Source organism: Ochotona curzoniae, unplaced genomic scaffold, assembly GCF_017591425.1.
Source record: "Ochotona curzoniae isolate NIBS_2020 unplaced genomic scaffold, NIBS_Ocur_1.0 contig_2210, whole genome shotgun sequence".
Classification (NCBI taxonomy): Eukaryota; Metazoa; Chordata; class Mammalia; order Lagomorpha; family Ochotonidae; genus Ochotona; species Ochotona curzoniae.
In genome coordinates this window covers 41,810,460-41,825,128 of record NW_024465369.1, presented here as the reverse complement: position 1 = coordinate 41,825,128, position 14,669 = coordinate 41,810,460, and the positions used below count along the sequence as shown (strand labels likewise).

General features: G+C 37.6%; 1 protein-coding gene across 4 annotated transcripts in view; it reads left to right on the top strand.

Annotated features, from left to right (window-relative positions):
• PDE1A (phosphodiesterase 1A) overlaps nucleotides 1-14,669 on the top strand; it is a 284,872-nt gene that overhangs the window by 211,806 nt on the left and 58,397 nt on the right. For all 4 annotated transcript variants that reach the window (XM_040972133.1, XM_040972135.1, XM_040972134.1 and 1 more), the window contains 2 exons: nucleotides 5,153-5,335; nucleotides 11,814-11,880. In XM_040972133.1, the coding sequence (XP_040828067.1) occupies nucleotides 5,153-5,335; nucleotides 11,814-11,880 (250 nt within the window). The remainder of the gene's footprint in view (nucleotides 1-5,152; nucleotides 5,336-11,813; nucleotides 11,881-14,669) is intronic.

Below are 14,669 nucleotides of genomic sequence, written 5' to 3'. Positions count from 1 at the left end.
CCACTCAGTGCATTACCATACTGTTGGAGACAATCCACTGTACATGTGCCAAAACCTATGGCCTCAACAACAAAGGAATGAATAGTCATGTATGAGCATTGGTTCATCAACAGAAATAATTCTAGCATAGAAATTCAAAACTATCAATAATAGAAGAAACTACAGAAATAAAGAATGCAGTGTGTAAAAACTCTACATGCAATTCAATTTTTCTGTAAGTCTAAAAGTACTCTGAAAAGGTGAAGTCTATTTAAATATTTAAAATGAAAAGGGTGTTCAAGATTGTAGACCTCAGGCCAGGAGTTCTCCAAAGAATGACAGTCATTCCAAAGAAAGAGCCAGAGATCCCTTGGCCAGAATAAATAGGTCAGTGTGTTTTGGCTGACTAGGGAGAATTCTGTCCCGGTCACATTGCAGCAGAAGAGGTGGGTACACAGATGGAGATACTCATGGGCCACTTTTACCACTGCCCTTTAGAGAAGCAAAGAGCCTTAAGGAGCAGACCTAGGAGTCAGTTAAAGTAAGTTAAAATCAGTTCTTCAACACGCTGACAGACCTCTCCCTCAGATTTACTTCCTGTCTGCTGCATACATTTCTGTGGTCCCTCTCTTCAAACTTTAATCCAGAAAGAAGTTCCCTCATTCAAACATGGGCAATTTTCAAAAAGAAATCCTAGTATCTGTGTGCTCATACTACAAGAATAAAAGCTGAATGGGAAAGGAAAAAAATAAATGACAAAATGGTTGACAGGTGAATGAAGAAAATTGTGGACCAGCCGGGACGCCACCAGCATCCGTGTGGGAAAACTGGCACAACAAGGAAAGGACTATCCTGTTATTCCACCATGCTGGTCCCAAGACTATTCTTTTCCAATTTTAGATTATTTTCTACATTGACTATACTGTTTCAATGTGTAAAAGGATGGCATTTAGATTCATAAAAGCTAAAAAAAGGCATTCAATTGTAAATAGAATATTTATTGTATCTTACTGTCAGAAATTAATGGATCGCATCTTTAAAGTCAGGCTTTTGTCCTCTATGTGATTTATAAGTCACATTGATAGTTACCATGGAAGGTTCACTGGAATGGTGAGAATACTTTTTCCCAGCAGAACCGATAAGCAGAAAGGGGGAGAGATTAAAAGAAACAGCTCATGTGTTTCATGGGGGCTTAGAGATTCTCAAGGCAGGATAGCAGGCCAGGTGTCCTGGACTTCGCTGATGCTGCCTTCTTGATCCTGAAGCAGTCTAGAGGCAGAATTTCTGCCACTTCAGAGTCCCCTGTTTGATTCTCTGCTTGAAGACTGTACTTTCAGGGATCATTTCTATAGTCGGTGATTCTCTGTTTGTTTCTTTGTTTCTTAAGGCTTGCAGCTGATTAGCTGAGGACTAACTACTTTTTTGAGGGGAATATACTTAATGTATCCTGTTAAATATTTGTGGGGGTTTTTTTTCAATTGCTGTGATTTTTTTTTTTCACCTGAAGCAAGGTTTACACATTAAACAGTAAATAAACAGTGGAGTTTAAAAGCCTAGCACCCATTATGAAACCTGATCAGCAACAATGTGGTGATGGGTTACTCTTAGCTAAAGGTGGTGATCTAGTTATTGGTCCTTGCAGGATACATTTGTAGAAGGAGCAGCATTCACCATGTCCGACATTTTACGTGGCTGTTTACGGTAAACTGGGAAGAGGAGGCTGGCATTTCCTGGTGTAGTGTTGGGGAATGAAAGACGGCCAGTGACACCTGACATTGTCATTGTACACCCAAGGGAAGCGAGAAAGAGCATCTTTTCTGAACATAGGTTTTAAAAAAATAACTGTCTCAGTTCTAGTCCCCTGTGTTATTTTGTGATTTTAAAGATACTCTTTTTTTTTCTACTCTAAATACCTTTAAAGTCAAACGTAACAAAATTCTAGTAAAAAACAAAAAGCAGAATTCATAGATTATGCTCTTAGTATCTCCCTTGAATAAGGAAATGGACAAATGCATACAATTTTGCTTCAGAAATTTTTTCTTCTTTTTTTTCTTTTTTCTTTTTTTTTTTTTTTTTTTTTAAAGATTTATTTTTATTATTTTTTCATTGGAAAGGCGGATATACAGAGAGGAGAGACAGAGAGGAAGATCTTCCATCCGATGATTCACTCCCCAAGTGAGCGCAACGGGCCGATACTATGCCGATCCGAAGCCAGGAGCCTCTTCTGGTCTCCCACATGGGTGCAGGGTCCCAAAGCTTTGGGCCGTCCTCGACTGCTTTCCCAGGCCACAAGCAGGGAGCTGGAAGGGAAGCGGGGCTGCCGGGATTAGAACCGGCGCCCATATGGGATCCCGGGCGTGCAAGGCGAGGACTTAACCACTTGCGCCACCGCGCCGGGCCCTGCTTCAGAAATTTGCTGCTGCTTGTTCCACAATGGAGCAGATGTCCTCTTTTTGAAACTAAGTAGAGAAAGGAGCAGAAGCAGCACCATTAAACTCTATAGCAAATAGCAGTGATTGTCATCTCATAAGGATTTGTTAAAGTTATTTAATCCATTAATGACTTTGTCCAGAGAGGCTTTTAGCCCTCCCTAAAGAATCGTGTGGATCATAAAGTACTAACAAAGTTTTTAGCTGCACAGCCATGGGGTTATGACTTGCTGGAATCCTGAGGATGTGTGGTTTGTCAACAATGTAGACGATGGAGTCTGTCACTAGCAGAGATGTGCTCTGTGCCGTCCTTCGTCCCGAGTATGGCAGATAGTGGTGCCTCTGGTAGTTTGCATGTTGTGTTAGTACTGGGGTACTAGAATAGCGAGTTCTTGTCAACGAAACTTTCATTTTGTTGAAAGTTCCCTGGAAACAGCTCTGCATCCTTCATGTTCTGGGAAACATGTAGATGTCTAGAATCATTTGGTTTACAGACTCAGAATAAAACCAGAGCAATAGAGCAGCATTAGGAGAGGCCCAGGGTCTATAATTTTGTTGCTACTTATACAAATATTAATCATATCTAACCAGTAGTTTCACTGAAATATCTAGATTTTTTCCCAAGTAACTTGGTACCATAGTCTAGCAATGTTGACCCACAAAATTAGCCATCTTCCATATTCCAAGCCGTATTCCATGCTTTTATTTTTCAATAATCTACTTTTATTCTTAGACCTACTAATTAATCTGTTTTTTCTCTCTGAAATTCTATGCTCTTTCTTTCACCACTAATGACCTTATACATCATGACTAAAGGTTTCCAGTTTCTGAATAATACATTTCTGCAGACCATCACTAGCATTTGTTGATTTTTTTCATATTTGATGATCTAAGTTGCATAGTTTATGAGCTTAAGACATAATGATGAAATCTTCAACATCAGATATTTTGTGAATAAACTGGCAATTTTTCTCTTATGTAAGTCATTCCACTTAGATTACCTGATAAGACAAGGTAGCATGGATGCTTGGAGCATTGTGATGTCACAGGATTACACCTCAATTCTTTTTATACATGTCTTACTCTGATTTTAATGGATCACTTCACAAGAGGTAATAGAAATGTCACAATCTTGGATATACAGAAATTTTCGAACTACAAAGCATAGTGTCTTGCTAAAATGGGTCAAGGAGTTCATTTTCAACTTACCAAAAAAGAAAAAAAAAGTTTTACATTAATCTAAAATGTTATTGCCAAAAATAAATCAATGGCATTATAAATTTCTTTTTTATTCTTCCTGTTGTTGATTTTGTTTGTGGCTTTTCATTTAAGGGGATGTATAAGTAACTGTGTAATAGAGACTATCAGATCCATATATGAGGATTCAAGGCAGTGTGCATCTCTAATTCCAGATCAAAGATGGACTCCCAATGAAACTGTAAACTATATCATGACAATAGGATGCTGGACTCTCTGCCATTGTCCATGCTCGCAATGATGGACATATGACTGTTATTAAGAGCTATACTATTATAATAATATAGGGGAACTCAGTGAGGGTGGTAGGGGACTTGCATAGGGGGTAAGGGAAATCCAGTGTCTATGAAACTGTCATAAAACTCTGATAATAATAAAATGAAACAAGATAAAATCATCCAAGCAAACACTTATAGGAAAATTTTAAAAATAATATGAAATGTTAACCCAGCTACATAAGTTTTAGCTTCATATGTGTGCATACAGTTTTTTGAATGCACTATTCATTTTGGTATCCACAGGGTTCTGGTAACCAATTCCTGATGTATACTGAAGGCATGCCCAATCTGTTTATTGTCATGTGTTTTTGCTTCTTTGAAACTTCGTATATTATTATTATATTGGAATGAATGTAATTAGAGCTCTTGCATTCATATTTTCCTAAAATAGATTTTTGTCCAATGACATAGCTCCTGTGATTCTTGCAAATTCAGAAATCTCAATTTAAACATGACAAACTGCCTTCATTTTTTTTTTTTTTTTTAAAGATTTATTTTTATTATTTTTTCATTGGAAAGGCGGATATACAGAGAGGAGAGACAGAGAGGAAGATCTTCCGTCCGATGATTCACTCCCCAAGTGAGCGCAACGGGCCGATACTATGCCGATCCGAAGCCAGGAGCCTCTTCCGGGTCTCCCACAGGGTACAGGTTCCCAAAGCTTTGGGCTGTCCTCGACTGCTTTCCCAGGCCACAGGCAGGGAGCTGGAAGGGAAGCAGGGCTGCCGGGATTAGAACCGGCGCCCATATGGGATCCCGGGCGTGCTAGGCGAGGACCTTTAACCACTTGCGCCACCGCGCCGGGCCCCAAACTGCCTTCATTTTATGATAATCCGTTCTAAAGTGACGACTATAACTTCAGCCCCCTTTCTTCATTTTTCTGTCCTTGCTTACTTCAGTAACAGATTTATGTTTTTGAGTTCTCTTTCTAATCCTTCTCTAGTTTTATCAACCGTTCAGAATACGATATTCGTGGCATTAGTAATCAATTTCTCCCAACTAATATCATTGAAAAGCTGCAAAAGCACTTGCTTTCAGAACGTGAAGATGTTGAAAGTATGGGGTTTGACATGTTATCCCAATTCTTTTCTTTATTTAGCTCATATCAAAAATAGTCAGAGATAGATATCTTTGAAGTCCATGCAATGCTTCGTTTTCTGCTATTAGTTTGCTTCATGTTTTCATGCTGTTGGAATTGAATTTTGACAGACGACTGCTGGACACCGAAGATGAGCTCGGTGATATTCAGACAGATTCGGTCCCGCTGGAAGTGCGGGACTGGCTGGCGTCTACCTTCACACGAAAAATGGGGATGACGAAAAAGAAACCCGAGGAAAAACCAAAATTTCGAAGCATTGTTCATGCTGTACAAGCTGGAATTTTTGTGGAAAGGTAAGTGAATTGTTGGTATTTCAAGATAACACTATTTGAATGACAATGAGTATTTTTTTTTAACCGAAGTTAAAATAAGACCTAATTGAAGAAAAGTGCTATTGCATGAATAACGGATTAGGGACATCATGATGGATTTAAGGTAGCAAAAATGCCTTGTTCTGGATGTATGATCTTTACTCATATTAGGTTTGGATGAAGACTGAAAGCAAAAGATTCAGAATAATCATTTTTCTCAAATGAAACTATGTGAATAACTAATTGAAAGCAATGCTAACGCACATGAATAATATGTGGTATCTCATATAATAAGTCTTCCTTTGGGAAACAATTCATAAATCAAAATTAAACAGGGTTTTGCTGCCTAAAAGAAAAAGGCCAACATCGCCTCATCTTTTGAACATTCTCATTTCAAACTGAGTAGTTTTTCAACATTTCTCTCATTAAAAGGAGGGGCGTTTGACATCCCCTAAAACACAGAATCAAAGTTTCTGATGTGAAAAGTATGTTAATATGACCCAATTTTATATTTGTTAAGCAAAGAAGAGCAGTTTATTTTTCTTTCTAGGAAAAATGTTTCAGAACTAAAAATATAAAAAGATCCAAAATAACCATGTTATATTTGACAAAGTTGAAAAGTAGTTATAAGAAATTCCTTATATTAAATACTCTTACATTAAGTAACATATAAAATTATGTATTTCAGAAACTAATGAGATTGAGAGAAAGGAAGATGTATTTTTGGCCAACATACATCAAATTAAAGTGAGACTACACTAGGCCAGTACAATGACTCAATTGGATAATCCTTCCCCTGCAAGCAGCGTGATCCTAAATGGGTGCTGGTTAGTGTCCTGGCTGCTCCATTTCCCATCCAGCTCCCTTCTTGTGGCCTAGGAGGGCACAAGAGGGTGGCCCAAAATTTTGGGACCCTGTGCCTACATGGAAGACCCAAATGAAGCTCCTGGCTCCTGGCTTCGGATTGGCTCAGTTCCAGCCACTGTGGCCACTGGGGAGTGAACCATCACAGAGTGTATCTTCTGTCTCTCCTTTGCTCTGTAAATCTGCCTTTCAAAGAAAATAAATTACTCTTTAAAAAAATTTTAAAAGGCAGGAGGAGGGAGGACCACATCATTTTGTATTCTTTCATTAAGCTCTAAAAGCATTACAAAGCACTTTTGTATGCTAAAAGAACAATGGGGAAGGTGCTTGAGTATTTTAGAAATGCAAATGAGAATGCATTGCAAGACTCACACTGTGTGATTTAAAGCTGTACAAGAGCCACAACACAGGGCTGCTTATATCATGGCCTTTGGCTGTAGCCCAAAGTGGCATACAGAGTTGTATTCAAAGTATTTTGCACATTTATACGCCTTATGTAATTGGCTGAGATGAAAGAATCTGAAAAACACTTTGATTCGTTTGGTGAAGTGCTACCATCCTTACTAGAGCATTAACCGCTTCCATTCTGGACCAGATAGGACCAGAAGTTTCAGTCTGGGAGGCAAGAATTTCTTCCTCTGTATTCTTGGTTTTGTTAAGCAGCTTCAGCAAGTGTGTGACAGCTATCGGATACCCCAACGCATCAGCTTTTAAACCTCTAAAGAGGGTTTCAAAGAATCAGTGAGAGCATCACAGATAAAAGAGTTGATGTTTGATTTGCTGAAGGAATATACACCTTCTCTTCTCTGACAAAAAAAAGGCAAACAAAAAGGAAATGAAAACCAGATTTTGATTTCTATTCAAGAGAAAGAATTCCATATTCATTTTACATGCCTCATAAAAATTTCTTTAATAGCTTATAGAAATATTAAAATATTCCAAAGGTTACTTAATTCATGAGCAATCTTGAAATCAATGTACTAAGGACATATGGAAATAAAATATTTTTATTGCTTGTGAATCCCTATTGGTAAACCCTTACAGATAATGTAACATATTTTCCTGGCATATTAAAAGATACTCATCTCTAATACTACAAGTCAGAAATCTTTCTTAAAGCCTGTTGCTTCTTCCTCCCAAGTTTTAAAGCCTTAGCAAGGTTTGGCAATGACTTACCTAAAAATATCCTGAGTCTACTCTCTTTCTCCTGTGAAGTCTTTGATTCCCATATCTAACATCTCATCACCTGCCAGAAGAAATAAAATGGCAGCTTTTTAACTGGGTTCCCATCCTCCTCACTTGCTTTCTGTAAAAATACAGCAATACTTTAGAATTCGTGCTAGCTTCTATCACTCCCAAGCTTAAACTTATCTGATGGTATTCCATTTCACTAACCTCCCTTAAAATTTGCAGCTTCATCTAATGATAATGGGTGAAGATACAAACCAACCTAATTTATCCAAGAACTTTGTTGAACTCTGTACTGCTTTGGCAACATTAATCCTACTATTCTCTCTGACCAAGTTGCTTCCCCCTGCAATACAGCAAGACTGACCCTTTGTGACTCCTGAGCACCTACCCTGGGTGCCAGTGCTCTCTGTCACTGGCACCAACCAGTGGCTTAGTTTATGGCACTCAGTGTGACTTCTTATCAGCGATTGTTGCTGGTGTTTTTCTCTTCAACATTTTTATCAGCCCCATAAGTGTAGTCATTGCATTTCCCTTGCTATGCATTCAATAGCCTAGCCAACTATAGTATCGGACTCAAAACATTTTAGAGGTTTCTAAACTGTTGTAATGATAGCAAAAAAAAAAAAAAGCTCTAAAAGTAATCATGTTATCAGTTTGATATTACTTACCTGTATGGGCGTAGAAAATTCATTGTTCTTTTTTTCAGAAGCTCTCTTTCTATGTGTCTCCAATTTATGGAAATTTAGGACAACTGGATCAATCATGCTGATTCTATGTCATGAAATAAGAAATTCATGGGTCAAAAACCTAAAAAATCTACTTTTTCACCCTAGATTTTTTTTAAAAGACTTATTTGAAAGTCAGGATGACAGAAACGAGGGAAACAGAGAGAAAGAGATCTTTGAGCAACTGATTAACCAAATGGCCTGGACCCATCACAAACAGGAACCAGGGACTCACTCTGGGTCTCCCACTTGGGTAGCAAAGACCTGTCAATCTCTGATGCTTTCCCAGGTGCATTACCAGGGAACTGGATAGGAAACAGAGACGCTAGGGCTCAAACCCACGCTCTGATATTGGATTTTCATGTTTTAGGTGGTGATTTAACTCACTGTACCACTGTGGGCCCCTGGATTTTTGTTCTTGGATGCATGATCTGGAAGGCATGATAACAAAAATATTTCCCTGCCTCTTTGAAAGTGTGATCCTCTTTTTATCTCTTTATATTTCATATAATGCGGAAACTGCATTGATAATGTACATTTCAAATTTGCTAGTTCCAGAAACTCAGTAGCACCAGAGATTCCCACTGAACCCAGGGAGTGAGAAGTATAGGAATTAGAAACAATAGTGCTGGCTGTAGAGTAATGAGAATAATTACGGGAATGATTATAATGGCACTCTTGTATTTAGTTCTTGTTAGATTAACCTAGGCATTTATATCATTGACTCCTCACAAAAAGCTTGTAATTATTCTCATTTTATAAATGAGTGACATTAAATAGCTTTTCAAAGGTCACGCAGCTGGTGATTGGCTAACTCTTGATTTAAGCCTGTGTTCTCTTATGCTACATCACACTGCTTTTCACGCCATGAGGTCAAACTGATTTAATGTTACTTAAGTGTTTTATTATTCTTGATTAGTTTCCATATTGACCTTTTCTCCTCTTTACCACCCTTGCATTTCCCTTACTACTCCTTCATGTAGTGATAAATGACAAGAAAAATAGAAAGGATTAATTGTTTCACCCCAAAACCATCACTGTTGACAGTAATTATTTTCTAAATCTTTTGTCATGATACTAGTTTCCTGTTCTGTAAGGCCAGAATAATTATACCTCTCTCAATAGATATAGTTAAGATATGTATTTTTATTTATAAACAGCTCTGAAACCCTCTGTCAGAGAAGCCAGCTAAAGGGAAGATTTTGTTGCATCTGATCACCCACACCCAGAAATGATTTATGACCATTTAAACATAAAACTAAGGCATGAAAATTAAGTAGTGATGTCTGTGAAGTAAAACAGGAAGATAGTTGATCAAGAAGAATAGTCTATAGACCAACATTTTAACCTGAACTTCTAAGAAGTCAAGATCAAAGGAAGCTATGATCAATTATTTGATTTTTATTTTTTAAAAAAACAAAAGGCATTTACATAGAAACTGTTTAATGTATCTCATGGAGTTTGGCTATCAAGCTCATTGGCCAGAAGAAAGATTAGTATCTTCTCAGGGATTTACAAAACATGCAGATTCTCTTCCACATGATTGTTTCTTATATTTTCGATTGTATTTAATTATATCATGGGGTTGTTCAGGCATTGTGGGGGTAGAAATTTCAGCAATAACGATTAATTTGTTATAAAAATGTAGGAACATGATTAAACAGTTGAGTTATTTCTTCCAGGATGTTGTGGAGGAATCATGTAGCAATCAGGGTCCCAAATTGTTGCTGGGAATTTGACATAAAAAACCTCATTTCTTATCTCACATGAAAGAATTTTTATACGGTCAATCTCAGCGTACAAAGCAAGATTTATTTGAGAGTGAGAACGAGGGCTCCTGCCATAGTGTCAGGAGGGGGCTCCAAGAGAGGAAAAACCCCTAGAAGCTCAAGAGTACCCAATTCACTGGCCAGCACTGACCAACGGACTGTCCCATCCCATGTGGATGAGGGGAGCATCCTCGATCAACCATATTCAGGAGCTCTTAAGCAATGATTATTTAATAAACTAAGACATCACTGGGCTCATGATGCAAATCATTCGATCAACTGAGATTACAACAGTACCCAAGACAATTGATCCAATTAATTGTAGTGACATGGAACAGATATCAAGCTTAAGAATCATGCACTTTAAATTATCCAGTCAGTAACAATCTCATTCCACCTAGTAGCATACAGCAGAACCAGGCATACCACACATTCCAGTTTTGTTTACAGAAAACAATTTGGGGCAATAAACTTACTGCCTGGCCTGAAAAAGAACAGCAAGATCTCAGGCTGGAATGAGATACTGTCTTGTGATAAGCCCTCTCACATCACTTTTGGGACTTTTCAAGAACCCAAGGTTATGGCTAGGTCAAGTTATGGACATGTCCTAGAAGTGTTTCCGAAGACCTGGCCTCATTCTCACCAGTTTCTGTTGTCTAGGCTGTCACATTTCCCACTGGGTTTTAGTACCCAGCAGGAGCAGGACGACAGATGTGCTCAGGGGGTTAACCATGGAGAGACTAGACTAAATTTTTCGTAAGCAGGTACTAGTCTGGCAATAGTTTCTAGATGGCTCCCTGTCCTCCTGGTTCCTGGGTAGAGTAGAACCAGTGTCACTTCCCAGACACCTTAACAGCTATGGGCATCTTCGTGATGATGCTGAACGGTGCCTCTCACCAAGTCTCCAGGATGAGTGGGTGATGTGATAGGATCCACACCAGATCTCCTGGCTCAAACAACTGTCCACTGTTCTCAGGCTGTGGGTGTGAGGAGTGGACTCCTCATACCAACGAGAGGGTGTGATTAAGAACCTGTTGGAGGGCCTGGAGAGACTGAGGGTTACACCTTATAGCCCAGTCACTATTCTTACAGTAAAACCATAAGCCTGAAGGAACTCCTCTTTCCAAAGGAAACAAAATAGGGAAGAGCAAAATTCTATATTCTACAAATCAACTTGACCAGGGAACAGAGACCCTAATGCCTAATAGCCCATCTGATACTTCACAAAACAGGTTTGATGCTGTTTCTACCCAAGCAGATAACATGTTGATTCTAATCTCACATGAACCCAAGTAAGAAGTTCTTTTGTTTGGCATCTGTCTTTTTGGTGGACCATCAAAATATTAATGAAAGTAGTCCATCCATACAATTACAAAGAACAGTGTTTTCTTTCTGAATAACCTTTATTAAGTCATATTGAATAACAATTTTAACAATGATTTTGTGAACACTATCTCCCCCCAGTATTCTTAGCAAAAAAGTTATGTAAATCTTGATGATACTATATGCTCCGACCTATACTTTTCATTTTTTTAAAGTCCTATAAAGGAAATATTTTAGCTTCAGCACTAAAAATTATGCACAAAAGTACTATTTGGCTGTCATGGAAAGTATTTTTCTTGTGTAAGCAGAATGCAGTCTGCTTTCAATAAGTTGAAATCCAGGAAAAGATGCCTTAAGAGAGAAACTAAACCCACATTAACTTTATTGGTTATTGTGAATAAAGAAAATACTGTTAGCCTCTGCAACATTATGGGTGCTTATAAATTATAACTTTAGTAATCCTTGTCACAAAAATATCTGAAAATAGTAATAAAAGGTGGGTGACACAAAAATGATCTGATCTGTTGTATCTAATAGACATACTTAAACCTGAGAAAAATTATAATTTATGCTATTTTTATTTTTTAGGATGTACAGAAAAACCTATCACATGGTTGGTTTGGCATATCCAGCAGCTGTCATAGTAACATTAAAGGTAAAATAAAATTAATTATTTTTAATTATAAAATAGTCATCTAAAAACCTTGTAGTATTTAGGTGAAAATTAAAACAGGTCTCTGTTACAGGCTACATAATGAAAGTAAAAAATATTTTAGACCTTTACAAAAGGCAGCATGTTCTCAACCATGGGGTCACTGTAAGCTTGTTTGAGGATATATGTACTGTGACAAACTGTACAAAAACATACGCATTTGTGACAGTGCACACATGTGTGTGATTTTCTCCTTCATACTATGTTTACCTGAATCTTGAATTCTGTATCACGCTAGGGCTTGTGAGAACATGTACATACTTTGTAATGTATGTTACTGAAGAAGTACATGCATCATTAAATAATGTTTTAGTCATGTTTAAAAGGCAGAACATACAGAAGCAAATTAGAATTTCATGTCTGAAAAAGCACAAAATTTGAAGAATTCGAGAGCAAAAACAAAACGCAAAGCTTCATTTCCTGTCTGGCTTCCTTCATGGTTGCCCTATTCCGAGACCCAATGGCACAATTAGACTCTCATGTGTTCACAGTAAAAGAGCCGAAGTGGGATGTGAGGAGAGCTGTTGGCACTCTTGTCTCCGTGGCGTGTGCATGTGAGACCCTGTTCTGCAGAGGCTCTTTGTTGGCTTAGCCTCCCAAATCCCTTATTTTTATGACTTGATTGGGTGGAGAGAATTTAGCTTTATCTCATAAAACAGCTTCATGGTGGTTTCTTGTGTTAATCAAAAGCTGAAAGGATGCTGGCAAGAAAACTCCTCAGGTTGCCTTATTTCTGATTTATTAGACCCTTTTCCTATTTTAAATTTGCACAGTTTGTTGTTGCTGTTTTTAAATTTCCTTGTGTGTATCCCTTTGGCATTTATTCTTTCTCTGCTGCATATTAGATTTAACTTAATTTATAAAAAAAAAGTAGTGTATTTTTCTTGATTTTTACATTTGTGTCTTCAAAACTGTAGTGCAGAAACATATATAACTGAAATGTCACATTAAAGAAAACTAATTATTTCTCAGATCAAGATATTTTGATTCCCTATTATTTCCTCAACTATTGGTACAAGAATTAATAATTTTAATTTTCTCTTCCTGATGAATTTTTGCTTAGAAATCATCTAACAAAATATGTTGGTATGAAAAAAAAAATGGGATGGGTTTTCAAAAATGCATTGTAGTAAAAACAAATGAACTAACACTTTCTGGGAGGAAACATCCAACAAGTAAAGTAATCTTAGATAAAAAATCTTCTGTTTCCTGAGAAACCTTGCCTTGTTTGTTCTTGACATGAGCCACTAAAAGCCAAACATCTGTAATAGTTTACAAATGTAAATTTTCACTGTTTATTAAAAACAAAAACAAAAACAGGAATACCAGTTCTTTTCTCAGTGGGAGACTGCTACTTGGAGCTGTAAATAGCAGCCTTTAAAAGAGTTTGCACAAAGTCTTTTGTGTTAGCGTTGGAATTTGATTAAAGATATGCTGGTTACAGTTGAGCTTTACCTCTAATAGAACTTTAAGAAATTTTTAATTTACCAAGAAATAAGTCAATGTTTAGGGATGAAAATAGATCAAATGCTAGATTTTAACAATGGTATGCAGACTAACCAAAAAGAATTTTAGTGATGTTTGTTTTCAGGTATACTTAAAAGGGCTATTTGAGGAAATTGCCACTGGTTTTCATAAGAATCATTTTATCTTTTATTTTGTTTTTAGGAATTTATTTAGTTGAAAGCCAGAGTTATAGAGAGAAAGAGATTTTCTGCCTGCGGGGTCACTCCCCAAATGGCCTAACAGTCTGAACCCAGGAGCTTAAGCTAGACCTCACACATCGAACCACAATCCACTGCTTATCAGGAGAGAGATGGATCAGAAGGGAGAGGCAGGAACTAGAACTGGCATCAGTATGGGCTGCCAACACCACGGGTTGTGTCTTCTATGCTACAGCGCCAGCTCCAGGAATCATTTTTAAAAGTAGACTTGTTTGAATAATTTTTTAATCACATAGAGTTGAATTTTACATATGTTTAGTTGAACTCTAAAACATATATTGAGTCAATGAAATTCTAGACAGTTCCTAGTTGATTTCATAATGTGTAACTTTAAGGCTGGCCATTTATAATTCAAGCCTAAGACAAACTGAGCAAATATTAGGCATTCATTGCTAATAATCTCTGGACATGTTTTGAACTGGCCATTTTGGTTCTTTAGGATTTTTTAAGCAAAATCGACAAGCATGTGAAGATTTGCTCTCTGTTCACTGCCTGTCGCAGTGTTGTCTATGCTTTCCTTCTGCACTGTCACCAACGGGTGTCAGCTTCTCTAGGGAACTGCATGAAAATCAAAAGTCAGGATCCTGCATGTTAACCAAAAGGCTCACTTTGTTTCTCACCGCTGGTCCCTGGAGAAAAGTGTCAATGAATCAACCAACATTAAAGCAGTGATAAGATAGTGTGCACTCTATCTCTGTATGATATTTGCACTTTAACAGAGCACATAATGTGTCACAGTGTGCCACAGCTATAAGCCAAATGGCTAACTCTACAGTGAAATAAAGCAATGTATCAGATGAGTGAATGGGAATGAGAAATTGAAGTCCTCTTCCTTTATTCCTCAAATAACCCCAGCAGCCATTCTCTGCTAAAATGAGAACCACTCTGGCAGTGTTATGAGAAGATCTCTGTGCTATGTTAAACATTATGGCATCAAATTTGTGGACTCCGAGATGCTAAGTGGCCCTGTCCTATCCAACTATGATTAAAATGTGAGAAATTTGGAAA